The sequence below is a fragment of the Vanderwaltozyma polyspora genome, genomic scaffold, assembly GCF_000150035.1.
Source record: "Vanderwaltozyma polyspora DSM 70294 KpolScaffold1051 genomic scaffold, whole genome shotgun sequence".
Classification (NCBI taxonomy): Eukaryota; Fungi; Ascomycota; class Saccharomycetes; order Saccharomycetales; family Saccharomycetaceae; genus Vanderwaltozyma; species Vanderwaltozyma polyspora.
The window spans coordinates 45,062-69,088 of record NW_001834646.1 but is presented as its reverse complement, the minus strand read 5'-3'; the positions used below and the strand labels follow the sequence as shown (position 1 = coordinate 69,088).

The following is a 24,027-nucleotide window of genomic DNA, read 5'->3' as shown; positions in this document are numbered from 1 at the left end:
ACATCTGATGAACAGAGTGAGATGGATACTATCTTAAGTTCCGCCTCTAAATACTCCTTATATATATATATGTCCACTCTTTAATTAGATAGAATAAAAATATTTTTGAGTCGGATAAACATCTCCATTAAATATCAGATCTGTTCAAAAAGTCGAAGTTGTTAGTCTCAAGCGTTTTGATTTTTACCCAGGCCAAATCAAATTTATACAGCGACCGCAAGTAAATTATAGGCGCGTAAAATTAACTCTTCTATAAAAAAGTGACACAGTGATTGATTGTCCTGATATATATCACGTAACTGATTCTCATCATATATATAATTAAAAGAATTAAATTAGCTTATATAATTCATTTCCTATTTTTCATTTTTTCCGTCATTAAATATGTATAATAATTATAGAGTCCTGAAGGAAGATGGTATATTAAGATTTTGTTGAATATTGTGACATCCATAGCCCGATAATTATAGCTTTGCCTAAAACTATACCTTCAGCTTCCAAAATTATTAAACAAATTAAATAAATTAGAGTTTTTCTTATTTTTGATAATAGATTGAAGTTTTATTCCACTATTCCGGTTCATACGCTGTAAGTTATTTGTTACACAAACAAAGGCACTTCATTTATTTAAAAAGTATCGATGTTCTATTGATGTAATTATAATTCTGTCAGAATCTAAAGGCGAAGTAACCAAAAATATCGAGGCCAATTATTAACTAGAAACTACAATTTTAATAATAATAATAAGCATAATAATTATAATAAACATAATTAGAATGTGGTATAAATTACATAAAGACAAAAGTAATGCTGATGATGCAAAAGCAGAAAAGAAAGAGAAAATCAGAATGAAAAAGAAAAATAAAAAAAAGAATGAAGTTTACCTGATATGTAGTTTCAACTCTCAGGTATCTAACTTACTCAACAAAGATTTAACAAGCACCGATACGACTTCCGAACCTCTTCTCAATAAATACATCACTTGTAGTTCTAGAAAATTCAAGAAGTCAAAATATAGGTTACAAAACAGTAAAAATGATTCCGATTCAATATCCTCAAGAAGTGAAAAGTCATTGAGTTGTTTTTCATACAAGTCAATAAGTTCAGAACTGATAAGTTATAATATCTGCAAAGAAGGACGATACAAATCAATCCACTATTCGGCTCCATTAAGTGAAAATGAATTACCAACCCGGACTGATTGTAGCAACACCATGTTTTCAGACGATTCAACTGTAGAGTATGAACCTATTCAATCTAAATTCCTAAAAAATTATTATGACCAAGTTCAGTCAGTAGAACATAAGATGAAATATGCTGACGAGATTATTTTAAAGAAATTGGGAGATAATTTTGCATATGAATCTGTTAGAGATATAACAAGAGCACTTGAAACCTTAAGCTTGATCGAAAAGAAATAAATTATTTAACTATTTAATTTCCAAATTTATAATGTCATTGTCACCTTCATTATGAAATTAATCTTTAAGTTGCTTAGCCATTGCATTCATCGTCACTATTTGAGCCCTAAAATAGAACGATTTTGAATCTTGAATAATCTTTTTACAGAAAAAAAAATAACTCTTCTGTCAATATTCTGTCAATATGTATTTATTTTCTTTCTTATTATTATGCCATTATCAACTTAAGTATCTTAAACCAAGTATAAAAATCCCACTTTCATCTCTAGAATTTAAGAGAAATATCTATCCAACCTTTCTAATATTTCAACAAAATTTTAGGTGGCTACCAATATTTCACCAATTTGAATAAAATTACTTCATTTTTGTTCGTTTAGTGACAACGATAACAGATTAACATTTGTGTTCCTCCCAAAAGAAGTATCTTTTAATGGCTCAAAATTATTCATAAATGATGCCTTGAATTATATCATAATGAGTACAAAATCTATAAACTAAAATGCAAACTGAATTTTTATATACTTCCTATGCTAATGCTAAAATTCTCATCAATGTAGAATTGAATAATATGTTCCTCAAGCGATGACACAACATGTAGTCTGTGATTTCTTTTTTGGAGTCACCTCTGTGCTCCTCTTTTCAACCGACCTCTTGGAAGGAGCCGCTGGCTTTACTTTCTTTTCAACAGTTGTAACCTTTTTATCCACTTTTGTATCATCGGTGACGCTGGAACATGTAAAATTATCCACTAGAGAATTTGAATTTTCCATGATATCATCTTTCTCAGTATCACAATGTATTGTTTCTGGTTCATTTATCCCTAATGAAATTTCTGCCTCTTCTAGCTCCATTCTTCTATTGTATTTAAAATTCTCAATTTCCAAAACAATATTTACCAATAAATCATCAAACACTATTGAATAATCGATTGTTGTTGATACTTCGAAGAAATTTTTATTTCTTACTATTTCCAGACCAATTTCATCTGCAAAGTGTTGAATATCTTCTGCTAGAATATTGTAGGCTAAATCTGTTTTGGTACAAACAAAAGTAATTGGAGGCAAACGGCTTACGTCATTATCATATACTTTTAAAATATCATAGTAATAACTTGTCAATTCCATCAATGATTCGACGCTAGTAGATTCAAAGCAAAATATGAAGGAATCTGACTGTTTTAATTGCATGATCCTTATTGGATTAAACTCATCATTTATATCTTCTTTATCAATAGCAAACGAAGAATCGAGCACTTGGATCTTAGTTGTGCCGTATTTTCTTTTTGTTTCCAATTCTTCTATTAGATTTGGATCACACTTGAAATCTTTATCTCCTTTATGCTCGTTGATATAGTCGATCAAACTTTGGCAACCAATTGTTTTAGAGAACACGTCTTCTGTACATCTCTCTTCACCAGATGCTATTTTGCTTGTATTATTTGGTTCATGAACCAGTCTTAAAATCAACGAGGTCTTGCCGGTGCAACCTTTACCTATCACGGTTATCCTATGGTTATTAACTTCATAGCAACGGTATTCGTCGTTTTGAATAGAATTACGATCATAATTAAATAAAATAATTCCTGTCATCTCACCTGCTAGCTGGAATAATTAAAAATCTATAACACTAACAAAAAAAACAAACTTAATATTAATGCAATGAATGTATGCTATACATATAATCGAAACCTAAAAATGAATGAACCAAACTAATGCTGTAAGCTCGAAATAAGTATAATTCTGTCACTTTTCAATCTTTGTATAAATATACCTGTATATATATACTTTTATGAGCGTTGGCAGTATATGAATATCTCTGTACCTTAATAGTTTCTTCGAAAGAAGCAATAATTTTTTTGCTAAATAAAATCTAACTCTGTATTCAACAATCAAAATGAGATGCCTATAATAAGACAACTGTAGAAATCAACTTAACGAACGGTATCCTTTATCTAAAAATTAATTGCGATTTCAAAAAAAGAAAAAAAGAAGACAGAAGAGTTGCAGGTTCGAGTTATCCCTATATCATATAGTAAAAGAATAGATGACATTCCCAAGATTAAATGATAGAGAAGAAGATTTCGAAAAATTCAGTCACAATGGTTAAGTTTATATTTATATAATAATAATTCAATCTTTCCATCACAAGTTACCATCAACTTTGTTCGAAATCTACTGAAGAGACCTTACGTAGATAACTCACACACCCACACTATATGGGCTAGAATAGATGCAAAGTACTTCCTTGAGTTGTGTGTGGTCGCCGCACTTTCTCTGAGAAGATATAAGTAACTCGAACTTAGAAATCCAGAGAAAGGCACTCCAAATAAGAACATTTAAAAAAAGAAAAAAGCATAAAGACCCAAAAAAACAAAACACACTACATAGAGAGAAAAATAGATGAGGCACCACCACACATAGATAGCAAAACTTGAAGTTATTAATAAGCTTGGAAGAATTTGTGTGGAAACAAAGAGTTTCAAGATATCAGTTTGACTGAGTTCTAACAGTTGATTCTATACCCGTTTGATTGCTTTTCAAGAAACATCTGAAGGCAGCTTCACGTTTTTTCTTTTATTTTTTATTCTTGTTGTTTCAATTGTCAAGTGCAGATATGTCCATTTTGAGAGTACCTAGCCAATAGAGCTCAGGAGAGGAATTTCGAAACTGTGCAGGGTTATCTCTAATCGAATCGAAAAAGAAAAAAGACAACCTGTAAAATGAAAAATGGAAAATGAAAGATAAATACTGATTATGTTTCGATTAATAACGCAAGCACGCTAGTTGTTGGGTTTTCAATCTTATGATAATACCATATCCAAAAATCTTACAAGTTATAATGTCAACTCAGTCACTCCGTGCAGTCTTGTTGGTATCTTTAAAGCTGTCTCCACCTATGAAAAAACAAAAGCAAAGCTAAAAATATATTTCTCCCTACTAATATCCTGACTGCCTTTGGTGCCCAAGTTGAATATTTTTTTTCCCTCTTAACAAGTTCTACCACTTTCTTTATTTGTCCAAAATTTCTGCTTTTGCTTCTTTTCTGAAACGTTATCCAATAATCACGAAAAAAAAAGAAATTCAAACATCTCTCCCAACGAAAATTGTCACAATTTCAGAGAGACCTGTGCAAAAAAATTCTATTTATGCTTTACTCCATATGTTTGTTCGAAAGGAAAAACATGGAAAAAGAAACTTTTGATGTATCTTGGAATATTTATTTGTTTTTGTGGATTCACAGTAAAAGCAAGATAGGGAGAGAGATAAATATGGTGCTTTGTTATGGGTCAAAGAAGAAAGCGTTGCAGGAGAACGACAATTTTCTACAGGTGGAGATTCGGTGAAAAGTAAAAGAAATCTAGATTGTTCAAAGAAATGTGAGTAGAAGGACTACTCGCTGGGGAAGGCAAAAAAAAAGAAATGATATTTATTTATCTGTTCTTTAAATTAAATTTGAGTTTTGGTGGGTACGGGTATTGTCTTGTATTCTGGTCCTGTAGTCTTCTTTTTTTTTCTCTCTAAAAAATTCTGATGATGCAATTGTAAATTTCTTCGGTTGTGTCTTGGCAATTCTCTCAAATTTACTTTAGTAGGATCTCTTCAGAGAGAGTGTTAAGGCTGAACTTTGGAAGGGCAACACCAAGAAAAAGAAAAAAGAGTTCTGAGAGTTAAATGAATTTTGCTTTTATTCTTATTGACTACTTCATTTATTCACTTTAGGAACTGAATATAATTAATTGAATACAAAGTCTAGTTAGTTTGACTATACAGTACAAGAGATTAATAGATATTTTGAGGACGAAGCAAAATATTCTTGTCTATTTTTTTTATTTGTCAGTCGAAGTCGTGTACTGACCAAGGGATATCATTGAGAACAAGGAAAGTGGGTCTAGTTCTTTCAAGGTAATCAAAGATTATCTTGGAGAAAATAGGGTCTTACGGTATGTTCTTAAGATGTTTTCCTTACGTTTTTATTCACTCGATAATTATTTATTATATCATGAAATCTATCAATATTAACAGTGTCATTAGCATTGTATACACTTATTTTAATATGTCTAAACTAATCAGTCTTTGACTAGTTACTTTTAGAGAAAAGATGGCACAATTAATATTTGAACTTGAAACTAATTTTTATAATACCCCATCCTCGAAAAAGTACACTTCAATCATTACCAACGATTTATATTATGGCCACATTTCCTATAAATGTTATGTGGCCCTTAATACACCTATTTTGTTATTTTGCAATACTAGGATAAGATATGACCGTCGGAGATACCTTTAACGAAAAGAAATATATGAGATTCGATGAAATTACGCCTATGGTAACCCATTTGAGGTTGTTTCTGATCATTAATTATTAAAAATTCTTAAAGAACGTTCTACCAATGCAATTACTTCTAGTGGTACATGAACAAAAAAAAATTTAACCACAAGGGGAAAATTCTATTTATTGCACAAGTAAATAAAGAGCACAATGTTTTAGTTAACATTCAATAACACAATACTATGTAGATCTATTAATCTACAGATATTGAGGGATATTACTTCAAGAAGCTAATAAAAAATCTCCCATCCCATATTTACCTGTTTTGGTCTTAATTAATTGTTGTCAGTTGTTTCATCTACGTCCCCTAATAAATTGTCCTGCGAATAATTCGAATTAATGTTATCCACTTTGAGGTTTTTATCCATATTTTGGCTGACCATGGTCGGGTCCCTACTTCAATGTGCCTAAAATCAAAAAAATTTCTCACTTCCTCCCAAGTAAGTTATTTTCACCCAAACAATGATGCTTTTCAATCCATCTAATTCGTTTAATATCGAGTTTAATATCGAGTTTATTGAATTAGTTGTATCGACATGGCTAATCACCCCACAATGAAGATGAGATAATTTTACTTTAAGTCACTAGAATTAACCAAATTCTTGTTCTGACTATCTATTTTTCTGGTTAATGATCAATGATTTCTGAAATCTAGCTACATAATTGGCGTTATACGCTACGTAAGTACAGAGTAATTAACTAACTTGAAAATGAATAACAAGGAATACATCGTATCTGGGAAATGACAGTTACTTTGAAACACCTGGCTGAGTTGGAATTTTAACAATCATTGGCTGGCATCATTAACACCTATTCCATTCGTATTGACTTTTCAAATACAATTGTAAGTAAAATTATAAATTTATGAAATAATTCCCTCCATTAGTTCAATGTAATGTACATTAATAAATCAGGTTGGGAATATTTTCGAGTTTATAATAGACATTAACCGATCTTCGAAAAGTACCCCAAGTTCACAATGAGGTTAATTAATGCACATTTTGCAAGATATATTCTGAATAACTTGTCCATAGATTATTGTTATTATTATTTTTATGCACGTTGAACAAGATAAAATTTGTATTGACATTTTAATTCTTATTAAATCTCTCAGGATAAATTCCCGCGACCGAAAAGGGAAAAAAATATTTGGTCTATAAAATCGTACGTTATAATCTCGTAAGACAAACATTCGGAACAACTATAAGAGAATGTTATTATGATTCAGATAATGTGATATAATTCAACTTTCAAGCTCTCTAAAGTAAAGTAACAAAATTTCTGACCATTATTATCACAATTCTCAACGATTAGATTATGCTTTCTTAATAAGTGAAAATAAATACAAGTATACAAAATTGATATTTTAAAATATCATAAGCCAATAAAAATCTGTGGCACCACTAATTCAAATATACTTATCAGAGGAAGACGTAGAAAAAGAAACAACAGAATGTTTTTTTTCAATAGTAAGTAGGATAATTCTAAAAATTTTTACTATCAATTATCTGTCCCTAACAATATAATATTTTTATATACGAAGTTATCTTTTCCAAGCTCATATACAATTGATTTTTACAGTAAATGTTAACTCTATTATTTTTACTTAAAGACATACGTGACCATGTAATCATACAGCCGTCATATTTGAAAAGAGATATGCTTATTAATACACTGCGGTTTTTAGAACTGATAATTGAAAAATAAGAAGAAAAAATATATAGATATTGAAAACAATAATACATGGAATTTAGTTACTATACAGTCTTTTCTCTTATAAACCTAAAAATCAATAGACAATCCTGTTTCATCTTGAATTTTTCTAAAGAATGTGTTATGCCGTTCGAAATCAATCATTTAGAGGAGACGTGCAGTTGTGGCGAATGTTGGATAAATAACAGTCAACAATGGAATTTTCTGAAAAAGAAACGATACACTTTTGTCTGTCACTGCGCGTATATTATTTTAGTGCCACAAAAACAATTTGTTTTTCTAGATGGGTAAAAAAAGAAAAATAGTTCTCCTGAGTTCTCCTAAAGCATATTTATGCTATTCCATTGAAGAAGAAAAGAGCAAACCAGTACTACAATTATCATTTAAACATTTGTACGAAACCATCTCTGGAACTTCCAGAGCGAGATATGTACAGTTAGGAATTGCATATATGAAACATCCCAATAAGCCTTAAAACCATATTTGGAACCAATTACCCGAAAAGATTGTCATTTGATGACATGAAATATATACAGGATATTTTCTTCAACCAATTAAACCTTTGCAGGGGAACATAATTTTTAAATACAGATTATTTTTACTATATCTTATTTTGGAATATAAAAATACAATTAGTTCGTAATGTCATTGAACATTCCACGTATTAATCTTGAGGCATTGAGGTATTAAAGAAATCTTTACTAATTGTAATTGTGACATCAAATATTGAACTATATTGCATAATCTGAAGACAAAGACAACATTAACATATGTAAGTGAATTCTTACAAAAATATGAAGGAATAGAATGACAGTGACGTAATCATCAATGACTGGCTGAGAAATAATTAGAGTTTTTACGAATACAGAAAATAATGCTGATAATTAACAAACACTTGTAAATAAATCACAAGCTGAAGATAAAATAAAATGCGGCTGGCTGAAAATAAAGACAGGTTAATTGTCTCGAATATATTTAACCTTACATTTCATAACTAAATCCAAAACATATCTGATAACTAATGTGCTACTACTACTATCAATGTGACATATATTGCTATTAATATCAACATTTTGATAAATAAGAAGGAAATAAGTGCTACTTTAGAAATAACATTTATGTATAACAAAGATACGGTCGTTACATCGTTAAATTCATTGAGATTAGCATCTCACGGAATGATAATTTGTTTGTAAAAAGTAGCCTTTGAAAAGGTACCTGATAATGAGATTTTTTGTCACAGTCAAAATGGTCATGACACAGAGACGTTCAAAAACTCTTTTTGGTATTTAAGAAGAGAGAAATGTTGATTGAATAAGGGGCTGAATATTCCAAAACACAAGTCATGAATATGAATTATGGAGAATATATGTTTCAATGTGTCATACATAGCTTAACTGGGTCAATCTTCAGTTAAAGATCTTTTAGCCAAACAAAATCGCATATAATATATTTAGCATGGTGATTTAATTTTAAATGGTGGAAGGAAAAAAGGATTACTTTTGAAGATTTTGTTACTGCTCAAATCATAATTGATAGGCACTCGTACTTTGGGGCTATAAAGAGTTTTTAAAGTATATTTAAGAATCATATGAACAACATTTCTTACAAGATGCACAGGAAAATGGCTACACACTTAGCAAGGTGATTTTCCAGAATATTAATTCATTATATCAAATATCAATCGAAGCAAAAACAAAATTTTAAGTTCAATCTAGCACACAAGTCATTTATCCACTAACAAATAGGAATTAGAAATCACCATTATTTCTGCAATTTCAGGATTCTGTAATTCAATATCTCCCTATCTTGTCAAACAGAATGGTTATTGGAAATTCAATGCATTACTTCCATTCTCCAGTATTTCCAAATCTTGTGACTGGATCTTATTAAAGAAGGTCTTTTGTAGTTGAAAATTGTAGAGGAAATCCAAAAAAGAAAAAACACAGAATAATACTTACCTCTTCGTGTAAGAAAAAAATTATATTTAGACTTTGGACCCATATCTCTCAATACCAAGTCTCTTTACTTTCTTATTGTACTTCTTTACCGGTTGGGTATCTTGCTTATCCTGTTAGCGTGGAACATACTGTAAGCTTACGTCATAAATTATATCTCACTCTTGAGTATGTACGAAATTTTGTTTCCTTAAGGGAACAATTTATGTGAGTTGAATATAAAGAAGGAAAATTTATTAATGGAGAAGAAGAAGTTTTAAGTAAAGGGATAAAGGATTACAATTCAAGTCATAACGAAATTTTAACAAGATAGTATTTGGAAGAGTTTAATACATCAAATTACCAAAATAATATTTCTTGCAAATATTTTATTACGATAAATATCTGCCGTCTTGGTCTGTGATAATTTTCACAGTAAATGACCACCTTATTCAACAATTATACAGTTTTAGGATTGAAGTAATGTACTCTAAAATAAATTGAATATGCGATTCATATCTCAAAAGTAGAACTCTACCTTACAATCCGGTAAGATACAATATAAAAAACAAATATTGAAAACATTTATTAATCATTAGGAAGAAGTTTGCTGATATTCCGAAACTTGCAAAATTCAGAGCCGGTCAATTATCAGTGAATTTAATGGTCCATATTTCGATTTGGATAGAATTATTTGTTAATATTCTTAAAACTTTCGAGATTTTAATCAAATTTGTGCAATTGAATGTAAATTCGTCATCTGTTTATACACAGGTACTACTACTTTTAAGAAGAATTGTTATCCACTTGAATGATATATTTAAGAAAATGGAGGCACATATTCGTAGTTTTCACTAGCAATTTAATTGGTAGAAAAATACTGTGAATAAGTGAAAGGTAACTCCTTTGTCATACACAAATCTTCACGCTCTTGCCAATTTAAATATCGATATCTTTAATTTCCTTAGTTAACAATCCATAGGGGAAAGAAAACTAAAGTAAATTTTTTTAAAAATAGTTATAATTATAATGGGAATCTCAATATGGCTCCAGAAACTTTAAACTTTTATTACTTTTTTCTTTAAATGTGACGTTTTTGTAAATGAGCTTCTGACTTCCATAGAGTTACAAGAATTTTAGAAACTTGGAACAAGTAGAATTAATAGTGGTTGGCTCACATTTTCAATCTATATCAGTTGTTATGAAATAACTAATGTCTTTTCAGGTGACTATTAATACTGTTATAACAATTTTAAGATTTAGGATGGTATCATCCTTTTTTATATGCAATCTACCTATCCTCTAACACGCAAAATCAAATTTGAGAGTATATGAATAATTTGAAAATATATCTTTGGTAGAAGCTTGTACAAATATAATCAGGTCTAGTGAGCGTGACAACAAATTAAAATAAATCAAAATTCATGTAAAATGAATAAATGAACATATCAATTAATGCAGCGTCAGCAACGCCAATGTGAAGTCCTCGAAGTCCCTGACTAATTTCCGTCGGAGCTCTATTTCATCCAAAAACGTTACCCGGGTTAAAATATAATTTTTAATCATTCTAAGTTGTTAATTTCAAGTAATCCTTCAAAATTAAAGTGGCATGTGACATAAATTGAGTTGTTACCCTTACTATTTTTTAGAATAATTTCAGATTTCGGTATATTTCCTATTTAATCATTTAAGTTGTCAACTTACTAAAATAGGAAATATATAAACTTAATTAGTTTGTTTACTAACAGACATAATTTACCGAATTGGGTAAAATTCTTGATCAAAATATGATCATGCAATTTCGAATTCGAACTTTTTGTTTTTGTGCTAGCTTCTATTCCCAACTTTCATTTATTAATACCAAAACTGCTTCTACTTTTGGGTTAGCCGCCTAACCTTCCTAAATTTATAACAACTGTAACTTCCTATTCATTTTAATTTTTATTTGAAATTTTAAGTTACGAAACAGAAGTGAATAGATTGTTAAGTTGTGATCTTTTTCAATTCAATTTAATCCTCATCATTCATTACAAGATATATTGTGAAATTCATCAATTTTGTTGATTTGTTAATTTAAAGCTATTGAGAGCATTGGTTTAAACTCAATCTTTATTACTAATCTTTACGGTCACTCATAATATTATAAGTTCACTTCATTTCGCTCCCCCCCTCCCAGTTTGTTAAGTTATATTAATTTATCAATTATTCGTCTGACCTGAATTGAATTCAATCTAAAGCACTAATTTTAAAATACATATACCATGACTGGTAAAAGTTCAAACAATCCCACCTTATTTTGGGTGCCTGTTGAAGATACTACTCAATTATTTACAAAAGCTGAATTAGTTGATTCAAGTAATGATAATAACTTAATAACCAATAAAAAAGAAAATGAGGAACAGACTGTACAATTGAAGTTATTATCAAATGGTGATATAATTGATTTTCCAATTTCAAAAATCTTTCCTGTGAACCCAAATATTTTCGATAAAGTTAATGACATGTCTGAATTAACTCATTTAAACGAACCTTCTGTTTTATTCAATTTAGAAAACAGATATAAGGATAATTTAATTTATACCTATTCAGGTTTATTTTTAGTGGCAATAAACCCATACAAAAACCTAGACATTTATAATCAAAAAATTAGAGAGTTATACCATAATCAAAACCCAAGTTCAAAGGAAAATGATGTAAACGAAATAGAAAATTCTTCTTCATTACCTCCTCACATATTTAATATTACAGAAAATGCATATAGAAATTTATTACATGATGACAATAATCAATCAATTTTAGTCACCGGTGAGTCTGGTGCAGGTAAAACTGAAAATACAAAAAAAATTTTACAATATTTAGCATCGATTACTCAAAGTTTAAATAAGGACAATTTTGAAACAAAAATTTTACAAAGTAATCCAATTTTAGAATCATTTGGTAATTCTCAAACCGTTAGAAACAATAATTCTTCAAGATTTGGTAAATTCATTAAAATCAACTTTTCAAAAGATTCAAGTGATGTTTACAAAATTATCGGAGCTCAAATTGATTGGTATTTATTAGAAAAATCAAGAATAACTAATCAATCAAAAGCTGAGAGAAATTTCCATATTTTTTACGAGCTATTAGCAGGTCTATCAGATTCGAACAATGCAGATTTAAAATCAAAATTACTTATAGAATCCACCGATATCAATGATTATCAAATCTTAAATAAAATAACTAATAATAATGATAATTCAAACTTCAAAGCTTTGTTAGCAGCTTTTGATATAATAGGTTTTAGTAAAATTGAGGTTGAGAATATTTTTAAAGTGATTTCTTCAATTTTACATATTGGTAATTTGAATTTTACTTCTTCATTTGTTAGTAACAATTCTTCATCTAATAATAAAAATAATGATAAACAGGCAGCCTTTCAAAATCCAGAGCTTTTAACAAAAATTGCAGCTCTATTAGGTATAGAAGATTCATATGACTTTAAAGATTCTATATTGAGGCCAAAATCAAAAGCAGGACGAGAATGGGTTCATAAATCAAAAAATTCATTACAATCAAAATCTATCTTAAATGCATTATCAAGAACATTGTATGAAAATTTATTTGATTATATAGTAAGCAAAATCAATGAAAATTTAAAATCCTATCATTCAGCTACAGGTAGTGATGTTGGATCAAATTATAAATTCATAAGTATTTTGGATATAGCTGGTTTTGAGATATTTGAAAAAAACTCATTTGAACAATTCTGCATTAATTATACCAACGAAAAACTACAACAATTTTTTAACCATCATATGTTTATATTGGAACAAAATGAATATATCAATGAAAATATCGAATGGGATTACATAAATTTTGGTAAAGATCTGCAGTCAACTATTGACTTAATCGAGCTTAAGAAATCAAACCCAACAGGTATTTTACCATTGTTAGATGAAGAATCCATAATTCCAAATTCTAGTGATGAATCTTTTTTCCAGAAGCTTATTTCAAATTGGGATAATAACTCCAACAAAAAAACAACTAACAATAAGTTTAAAAGATCCAAAAAGCTTAACTCTTTCATTCTGAAGCATTATGCTGGTGATGTGGAATATCATACAGATGGTTGGTTACTAAAGAATAGAGACCCTCTTAACGACCATTTGCTAAACATACTTATTAGTTCAGAGAATCGTCTAGTTTCAAGCTTTTTCAATACTGAAACTCAACTTTCTAATTCTATCAAAGTTACTACTTCCTCAAGACATAGAGAACAATTGAACTCTTTATTAGAACAATTGCGGTTGACGAATCCTCATTTTATTCGTTGCATAATACCAAATAATCTCAAGGCACCTAAAACATTTGATAAGCAATTGATTTTAGATCAACTACGTTGCAATGGTGTATTAGAGGGTATTAGAATAGCCAGAGAAGGTTATCCAAACCGTATTTTATTCAACGAGTTTTTTCAGAGATATAAATTTTTATTAGACAATTCTGTTCTAAATTCTATCAACGCCAGCAATTTAAAACAAAATTGTGAATTATTAATATCTACTGAATTAAACCTTGATCCTTCTTTATATAAAGTCGGTAATACAAAACTATTTTTTAAAGCTGGTGTGTTAGCTGATTTAGAAGTAAAGATTGAAGAGAAGTTATCAACATCAGTAACTTTCATGAACGCAATAATTAAGGGTAATTTAATCAGACAATTAACACAAATGAAATTGTCAAAATTGAATTCTTCAAAATTAATTGGAAAAAACTTTGTTGTATATGAACAAGAAATGGCAAATAACCCTTGGTTTAGATTATATATAAAATTGTTACCATTACTGAATTCTTCTCAAGACATTGTTAGACAAAAGAAATACAGCGAAAATGTCAAGCGATTGGAGCATAAAATTGATGATCTTGAGAAGAACAAAACAGAACTAATAAATACGAACGAGTTGAAGAACAATGAGTTGGAACAAATAAGAGAACTACTTAAAGTAGAGACCAAGAAGCTAGAAGGCAAAAACCAACTTTTGCAAACTTCCAAAAATGCCGAATTGGAATTGTCTGAAAAGTTAGAAAAGCTAAAACTAATAAATGATAAGTTGGAGATATCAAAAATTGCTATTGAAGATGAAAATTCAAGAATCAATGATAAAATAAAGATTATATCCGAAGAAATCGAAAAGTATCTAAAAGAAAATAAAAATCTGAAGGAAGATAATGGAAACCTTTTGAAGAATGTCGAGGATCTAACCGAACAGAAAGAATCCTTATCAGTTGATAATCAAAAATTGTTAAATACAGTCAAAGATTTAGAGGATAATTTGAAGAATAAGGAAATTAATTTGAGAAAAGAGTTCAAACTTGAAAAAGAACACTTATCTAGCGAACTAGAATCTTTACAAATAATTGCCGAATCAAGGAAGAAGGAAGAAGAGGAATATATGGCACAAAATGAAAAATTCAAACTGGAAATCGAGAACTTGAGTAAGTTGAAAAATTCTCAATCTGATGAAATCAAAATTCTAAGAAGTCAAATAAAAACTTCAGAAGTCACCTTAGATGGAAAGCTTGAAGAGTTAGAGAAAAACTGTACCCAGGCTTTAGACCGCCTGAGTAAGTTAGTGAATGAAAACAGTGAATTGCGTTCTCAGATTTCATCTCTAAAAAATGAACAACTGGCACTTAATAAGCAAGTTAAAAGTAGAGAGGAAGATAATACAAAGTTATTAAATTCGATAACCAATTATGAGAATGACATAAAGAAGCTAACTCATGATAAAACTAATGAAATTGAAAAATCTCAAACAACCATCCAGAAATTAAGCGAGGTCCAGAGGGAGCTTGAAACGTTCAAGAAGAGTAACCACAACTTAACAGAAAAATATGAAGATTTAAAGAATAATTTTAACAGCAGGTCAGTTGATGAAGAAAAATTATCTTCTTTGTCCGATGCTTTGATTGAGCAAAAGGCTAAGAATGAATCCCTGGCTCAAAAATTACTACAGGTTACAAATGAGAATTTAAAGATAAAAGAACAGAAAGATAGGGACCAGGTAGTTATTGTTTCCGAAACTGCAAATATCGAACTAATGGGAAAGATTGAAGAATTGAATGAAAAGGTTGTACAGACGTCAGAAAGATTAAAGGCTGAAATAGAGCAGAAAAAAAATTTAATTGCAAAATTAAGATTCACTGAGACCAAACTGGCATCTACAATGTTTGAGTTACAACATAGTGCTGGTAAGATCAAAAAGATGAAAGAAATTATAAAAAATGCGAACATTACCATTGATTTAGATAAAGAGTTGGGCAATACAGATATGATATCTGAGATGGATGTTCAAAAATTAGTTCTAGAACTACATCATATAAAGGAACAATTAGAAATAGAGACTAAGGCTAGATATGACGCGGAGAATGCCCTTTCAAGTTTAGAGAATAAACAGCGCAATGTTTCAAATCCAATCCAGGGTAGTATCTTTTCAAGGTTAAACAAAAATAAGAAGAATGAACAAATTAATAAATTTGTTGACCATAATAATCCCGTACCACTCAAAGATAGAACTAACCTACCGCTTCCATCATTAACTAATTCAAATTATTCTCATGATGATTACAGGAAATATGAAGATGAAGTTAGATTCCACAAACTTGAGAATTATAAATTGCAAGAAGTTCTAAACGATTCTGACAAAAAAATGAATAACCTAGTACATCTTGTAAAACAGGCATCTGCCAAGGAAACCCTTCAATCTGAACAAATAAGTACGTTGCAATTAAATCTCGAAGCTTCTGAGTCAAGAAATAAAGATTTGAAAAACATAATTGTTAGTAACAAAAAACAGATTGAAGATAATATGAAATATATTAATGATGCCGATACTCAATTGACGGAATATTCCCATGCTTTGGCTGAGGCAGAACAAGATGTAAGAAACATGGCTAACATTATTGAAAAATTAAAGGATTCTAATAGCGATAAAGAGAAACTAATTTGGGATTACGAAACCAAAAAAGATGAAATGGAAATCAAAATCCAAGAAGGCAATTTTGAACTGAAGAAATCTCAAGATATGATAAAATTATTATCCTCGGAACTTGAACATTTTAAGGAAAGACTAAAAGCTGAGCAAGATAAGACCAAAGAAGTCGACGAAATCGAGAAATTACAAGAAGAGCTCATGTTACATACGAAGTATGAAACTGAATTGAAGAAAGAAGTTTCTAAACTAAACTATGCCTTAGAAATGTTAAAGAACGATTCAGAGTCTAAATTGAATGATTTGACACAACAAAATGAGCATTATGTTTTAATGTTACAGCAATTAAGTAATGAGAAAGATTTAATCGTTGAATCCAATAAAGAAATTTCCATGCAGTTAGATAACTTGAAGACAGATCAAAAATCCTTAAATGAAAATATTGATAGGTTGTTAAATGAAAAGTCATTGTTAATCTCAGAGACAGAAACTCTTAACTCATCATTGCAGAAAACAAGAGAAGATCTAGATAGTGTAATGGAAGAAAGATCGGAACTCTTAAATAATAAGAATCACCTTGGAGAAGCACTAAAATTACAACAGGAACAGGTTCGTCGTAATGAAGATTTGATTGGCAAATTGGAATTAGAGTCGGCAGAATTTAAGTCAGGTTACTATGAAGAGAAGGATAAAAACATAAGTTTGATTGAAGAAAATCAATCTGTTTTAAGCTCTAATAATATATTAAAAGAAAAAATCAAATCTTTGGAGGCCAAATTGGCAGATACATCAGATAAAGAAGCATGGCTTTCAAAAATTCAAGAATTTGAAGAACTTGTTCAAAGTGAAACTGAAATGAAATATGAAGAAATGAAAAAGAACCAAACACTAGAAAAAATAATTGAAGAGCTTAAGGAACATAATGACAAACAAACTGTGACTATTGAGAATGCAAACCAGGATCGACAACAATTTGAGGAAGAGATGCATCAGTTCAGTGAGCGGATAACTACCTATGAAAAACAGATTACAAAACAAAAACTGGATTTAAACCAAATGGTCAGAGAGAACTCATACTTTGAAAACAAGGTCAATGAATTAGAAAGTGAAGTAGATTATTGGAAGAAAAGATTTGAGAATTTAGCTACTGGTAAAGAAAAGGTTCAAATGAATCAGGAAGAACTTTTAATCTAAAGAATACATAGAATACAATGTAATGTATATACTTAATAGACGTATATTTAATATGTCAATATCAAATAGACACTAATTTAATTATAAATAGTAATTTTAATCCTATTTTCAACAGTCTATTTTACTGTTCGGATCTAGCCACTTTTCCTCACCTCGATTAGATTTTAATAGAATATCATTACCACCTTTGAATCTTATATAACTTCAATCAGGGTATGTAATAAGTATCCATTAGAAATAAAATCAATTTCTGACTAGGAACACCAACTATATAATTGTAGGAATTATAAAATTTATACCCTTATTGATGAGAAACCTGACATATTAGGTGTAATTTCTTGGAGCCTGATTTCTTTGATCTAATAAATGTTATTACTATTATTACTATTTTTATTATTGCGGTATATATTTCTTGATATATATCTCTATATATGATTCATTCTATTCCTTACTGTCATAATCTGGATTTTTCTTCAGTATCACAATACCTTCAATATTTTTGGTATAACTTATATATTCATCAGTTTCAAGTTCAGCTCTCTCACCGTGATTTAATAAGACTGGAGTAGACTGAGTAATCCAACCAGTAATTGTTTTTGGCTTACCAGCTTGACCGACTGTATCAACAGCTTGACCAACACGAACATTGATCTTTATTGGTTCGCCATCTTCATTTAATGTAATAATGTATTTGGGTCTAACACCGCTATTCAACATGAAAAATAATTGGTGATGCTTTAACATAAATGATGGAGATGACATACCAACCAAAACAGTCAATAATGATGCTAATGTAACATGATTTAATAAATGGGCATCGTTAAAGACATCTAAAGTCATAGTACCTTTACCAAGATGGACCAAACCTTGTGCCAATCTTGTTACAAATAATGCATTTTGTTCACGTGAATAATAACTTGCTAATTGTCTTAACAATTGGGCTAATCTAGCGTTGTTGGTACCAGCACCACACAGACCCATTGCTAAAATAGAATTGATAGAAACATCGATATCTGGATCATGTGAAAAACGTGACAGAGTGTCAAATACCTTCATTTGAGGATCAGATATAGAAACCAACCCCATTGCCAAAGGTACCATACGACGTATATGCTCGTTACCATAATGCATTAAATGTCCAAAATGACGTAAAGTCATTTCCTTACCAATATCTTCACCCAGAGCAATCATAGCAATACCTAAAACTGCATACAATACTTCATCAGTCTGAGATGCATCTTCTTCAGTGTTCTTATTATCACTCGATCCTTCCTCCTTTACTCCATCAGATTTTTGTTCATTATCATCTTTTACTTCTTCCGTAGTAGTAGGATCCTTCTTGGCTTTTGGTTCAGAAGATGTAGGTTCTTCAACTTCATCAACATCCATTTCATCAGAGGCTTCTGTTTTCTCAGATAGTTGTTCACCCAAGAACTTACTCAAATCTTCTTTATCTCCCTCATCTTCTTCATCTTCTTCATCTTCTTTTTTTACAGATTTTGGAGTTAGACGATGCAATAAATCTTGAATTAATAAGACGTCACCGGTACCTGTATAAGCACACGCACTTACTAGTACTTCCATAGCAGAAACCATTGGGTGTTCAATAGCACTGATTGTTTCCAAGACATCATCAACTTGTTCACCTTGACCTAGATAGATCAAACCTAATGCCAATGTTAAAAATCTAGTCCACTCAGTTTTTAGCTCAATAGCACTACGTTCTAAAAAGTTATCGATGATAGAAGCTGTAATGTCACCGTTAGATGTACCAACAAATATATGACCCAACGCTAATGAAGCCATGACAGATGTTTCAATAGGTAGGGATGTATCAGCCGCTATTGGTAACAACAACCCCATAACTTCTTCATTTCTACTACCAGCAAATGCAATACCTAACCCTAACATAGCCGCAGAGCTAATTTTTGGATCCGAACTTGTGACATAATCTTGCAGTAAAAGTAAAGTTGGTTCGACATCTCCATCATGTACACCAGAACCAGCAATACCTATACCCAATAAAGCACCTGCTTTAATTTCAGGTTCATCAACATATAAATATTTATCCAACTGTTGCAAACCATCTAAGTTCCATTGAAAAATTGAACCAATATTAGCAACTGCTGAAGTCATACCGTCACCTTTGGTTTTATAAACCCAGTTATCATTATCAACAATTAATTTATCGTTACAGTACCCTAAGTTTAACAAACCATTAACAAAAGATGCCGCTAAATTTTGTTGAGCTGAATCCAAACCTGTACCTGCAAAAACAGATTTAGAATTATCTAAATGACTTTTGTAAACATCTTCTGGAACTTTTGCACCGGTTAAGTTCAATTCTTTTGCTAAATATAGAAAATGCTCTGACAACTTAGTGTTACCAATTATGTCTTGCACGCTTTCAAATTGGAAAGAAGATCTTTGAGACGCAAGAATATATGCTAGTTGTTTATGCACAACTGGATCAGCAGTAGCATCGAAAACTGCTCTTATCAAAGTTTCATCACCTAATCTGATGGCTAAGGTCAATGCATCAGTCAATTGAGATTCAGATAAATATATAGAGTAAGCAGTTTGTAGGAAGGAAACATCTTCTGGAGGTGGTAAAAGTGGTACACAAGCTATCATATATTGACAAACTCTTCTATAAGTATTTTCATCAACGTATTGTGGTAATTTATCAATAGCTTCAATTTCTAATAGTAAATCGACTGCATCAGCTTCACCATTATGTTTCAAGAAATATGGTACAATTTCTAATGATAAATGCAATAAAGATTCCTTGGAAAATTCAAAAGATGACCCAGACAACTCTTTAACGTCCCCTTCAGAATCTGAAGAAGCAACTTCTGCTTCTTTTTCGATTTGTTCATTATGAACTTCTCCAATTTCTAATGCCAAATGTCTAATATATTCATGACCCCAACTATCAATATTCGTTTCATCTGATAACATTCTAAATCTTAGGGAATCATGAGATTTATCGTCAGAATACGTTACGGCTAGGACAGATAAAACGTCTGCAATCGAAGATTTTAAAGTCTTATCAGTCCATTTATCGTAAACGGAACATAAATCTGGATATGCAGGACGTAAAAATTTCAAAGGCTTTGGTACAGCAGTCATTGAACTAGTAGAATTTTTAATAAATTCCTTCAATTGGTTCAAAGTTGTTTCAAATAATTTAGAATCATCACTTTTCAAAATATCAACCAAATTTTCTAAATCAGTCTTCAATTTTAAATCTTCCTCAGACAATTCCTCCTCTTCAGCAGCCTTTTTTCCATCTTTTACCTTTTCTTCATTAGTAGGTGCTGTAGTCAATTCTGGTTTCGTCTCCTTGACGTTATCACCGATGTTAGACATCTTATCGTTCAAATATATCTAGTTCCAACTTTTATAGCACTATGATGTGATATATACAGGATTTGATAACCACTATTACCTTCAATTCAGCTTACTTCTCTTCCTAATTATAACTTAATTTTTAAAGGTTCTTTATTTGAATTAGATATCTTTATGATTTATATACTTTTAAATATATAACTACGGTACAATTTTTATTTTGCCACCCGAGAATAAAAAAAACCATTATCATATAATACGAACACACTGCTCCATTTTTTAATTTTATTTACGATTCAACCAAGTCACGTGAATTTCAAATAACCGCTGATTTGTATAAATATAATAACAATTATGTAGTGAGTAGGATAGATTAGCGTAACTTTACGAAATCTCCATTGAATGCTTGTTTTGCCCAGTTTAGTAGCTTGTCATAGACTATATTGTTGGCATTGTGGAACCTTATACTGTGATCTGAGTCAGGAAAAACGTGAACGTCGTAGTTTTCGATACCTTTGATATCTAATAGATCTAGGAATTTCAAACTGTTCTGGAAGTGAACGTTGTCATCACCTGTTCCATGCATTAGTAGAAATCTCTTTGCCTCTGCGATATTCGTTACGTTATGAACGCTGGATTTGAAATATCCCTCGCTGTTTTCTTGAGGGGTATGCATATAACGTTCAGTGTAAACTGAATCGTAGAATCTCCAATCAGTGACCGGAGCTACCGACAATCCGTACTTGAAATGTTCACCACCATCTTTTTCTAAAGTTTTCAAAGTTAGGTAACCGCCATATGACCATCCAAAGAGTGAAATTTTTTCCGCATCTATATAGTCCTTAGAAGCATAGATAGAGGCTGCTGCTATTTGGTCTACTGCTTCAAGATCACCTAAATTATCTCTCACGATTGATCTAAAATTTTGGCCCTTAAACCCAGTACCTCTTCCATCTACTACCACAACAAATGCACCCAACTGTGATGCTACTACTTCATTGAATCCAACTGAGAATGTCTGAAGAACCTGCTGAGAGTTTGGACCCCCATATGCATAAAAAAATACAGGGTAATAGTCCTTTCTTTTAGGATCAAAGTCATTTGGCACAATTTCGAATGAATTAGCGATCACTTCATTACCATATGAATCATTCCCTAAATGTAAAGAATCGAATGTCTTAACTGGAACAGAATACTTCTTCATGTTTTCTTGCAAGATATCATTTTCTTCTAGGTAATATAATGTTCTCCCCTTTGTGTTTCCTCTTATCTCAGAATCTTTTTGAATTGCTTTGAGATCAACAATTTTCTGATATGGGATACTTGGACCCATGTAAGTTAATAATGCTGCTTTTGCTCCTGATGAGAAGGATATTGTGAAAACCCCAGGTTTGGTTGTATCAGTTACTTCATAAACCTTTTTAGGTGAATTGATATTGACACCATATATGTGTCTTTCAGTTGAAGATTTCTTAGTGCCAATAAAGTAAATATCACCAGTTTCATTGTCAAATACAGAAGGTCCATTTACTACCTCCCATGAGCCTTCTGTTAGTACTATAGGTTTCGAACTGTTTGATGGTGTAAAATAAACAAGATGATTATAGCCATTGATAGGTAAAACATCGATATAACCATCTTCCAATCTTCCTTTTGATGCGTCACTAGGAATAAACATTGTAGTATGAGTGATTTCCCACCATCCGTCGTCAGAGGAATGAACACGAGCAGTGTTTGTGGTTTGTTCCTTGGCATTAATTAATAAAACCGTTAGTATATCGGAGGAACGATCAGTAGTTTTTGCCAATACGGTATCATTTCCAACCCAAATAACTTCTGTCAGTAGAACAGGTGATATTTTACTTCCAAGATTAATATCAGCCTTGAACGTACTCTTATGGTAAGTATCATAAATTAGGATGTCAATGTCTGGATTATTTGTACCACTTTTAGGATATTTAATTGTACGCATTTCTGGATAGATGTCATCTTCATGTTGTACATAGTACGGTAAAATAAACTCACCAACTTTAGTTTCGTCGATTCGAGCAAATGCCAAATATGACCCATCAATTGACCACCATAATGCCCTATCACCTTCAAACACTTCTTCTTCATATACCCAATCAGGCTTCCCATTAAATATTTGAGAAGAACCATCATCAGTAACTCTATTTACAACAGAATGTGCTTTTGTTGAGTAAATATAAATGTCATTATCTTGAACAAATGCAATATCATAAGAATTTGGAGACCATTCAGCTAATGCAATGTTGTCACCAATTAAATAAAAAACTTCTGAATTTTTGTCATAAACAAAATAAGATCCAAAAGTCGAGTGTCTCCAATTTGAAACAGTATTAGTTCTAATTAATAATTGCTCCAAGTTCGGAGATGCAACTAATGAATCTACACTAAAATTAGAACCTTGGTATTTAAAAGTTTTACTATTCAATAATACTTGTTCATAATCTTTATCGAAAACTGATCTAATAGCAAACGTATTATTTGCATCTGTTAGGTATAACCCATTATCATCATCATTATTATTAACATTTTTAATCCATTGTAACGAATGGTAAACAGGTTGAAATGTTCCATTCCTTACGTTCTCAAAGGATACTTTCAAAGAGCCATCATTGGTAACCAATGGATTTGGCAAGTGATACTTATCATCACTATTGCCATCGTTAATACCAGTAAAATTTTGAATAATCTTCAATAATACAACAATTCCCCAAACCAACAGAGTAATAATAAACAACGGTCTTGTATATCTTAATAGCGAGTCCCTCTTCCTTATCCTCAAGGATTCATCAGGGATGCTTTCATATCCATTCGATGAATTATTCATTGTTTTATAATATCATAAAGTAAGCTAAATTAGCCATAAGCATATATATTCTTAGGGAAACTTCTTAGTTTAGTCCTAAATATCAGCTCTAAGTCTACTTATTCATAAGGTTTTCTAAACCTTATTATATATAATGCAACTGATCGATTCAAACAAACCTTATTCGATTTTTTATTAGTCGTTTCATTGAATTTTGCTATTGCTACTTATTTTACTGTCCGAATTTGATATTTAAGGAACCATATGCAATGATA

At 30.7% G+C, this 24,027-nt stretch overlaps 5 protein-coding genes across 5 annotated transcripts; 2 read left to right on the top strand and 3 right to left on the bottom strand.

Annotated features, from left to right (window-relative positions):
* Positions 1–776: 776 nt before the first annotated feature.
* Kpol_1051p27 (uncharacterized protein) lies at positions 777–1,421 on the top strand (the record flags this gene model as incomplete). Its single annotated transcript, XM_001644186.1, has 1 exon — positions 777–1,421. The coding sequence occupies one exon, from the start codon at positions 777–779 to the stop codon at positions 1,419–1,421; it is 645 nt and encodes a 214-aa protein (XP_001644236.1).
* Positions 1,422–1,996: 575 nt separating this feature from the next.
* On the bottom strand, positions 1,997–3,010 carry Kpol_1051p26 (uncharacterized protein; the record flags this gene model as incomplete). Its single annotated transcript, XM_001644185.1, has 1 exon — positions 1,997–3,010. The coding sequence occupies one exon, from the start codon at positions 3,008–3,010 to the stop codon at positions 1,997–1,999; it is 1,014 nt and encodes a 337-aa protein (XP_001644235.1).
* Positions 3,011–11,661: 8,651 nt separating this feature from the next.
* MYO1 (myosin 1) lies at positions 11,662–17,568 on the top strand (the record flags this gene model as incomplete). Its single annotated transcript, XM_001644184.1, has 1 exon — positions 11,662–17,568. One exon carries the CDS (start codon positions 11,662–11,664, stop codon positions 17,566–17,568), a length of 5,907 nt encoding a protein of 1,968 aa, XP_001644234.1.
* A 441-nt stretch (positions 17,569–18,009) lies between these two features.
* On the bottom strand, positions 18,010–20,940 carry RPN1 (proteasome regulatory particle base subunit RPN1; the record flags this gene model as incomplete). The annotated part of the gene is made up of 1 exon (XM_001644183.1): positions 18,010–20,940. The coding sequence occupies one exon, from the start codon at positions 20,938–20,940 to the stop codon at positions 18,010–18,012; it is 2,931 nt and encodes a 976-aa protein (XP_001644233.1).
* Positions 20,941–21,292: 352 nt separating this feature from the next.
* Positions 21,293–23,773, bottom strand: DAP2 (dipeptidyl aminopeptidase; the record flags this gene model as incomplete). Its single annotated transcript, XM_001644182.1, has 1 exon — positions 21,293–23,773. One exon carries the CDS (start codon positions 23,771–23,773, stop codon positions 21,293–21,295), a length of 2,481 nt encoding a protein of 826 aa, XP_001644232.1.
* Between the last annotated feature and the right edge of the window lie 254 nt (positions 23,774–24,027).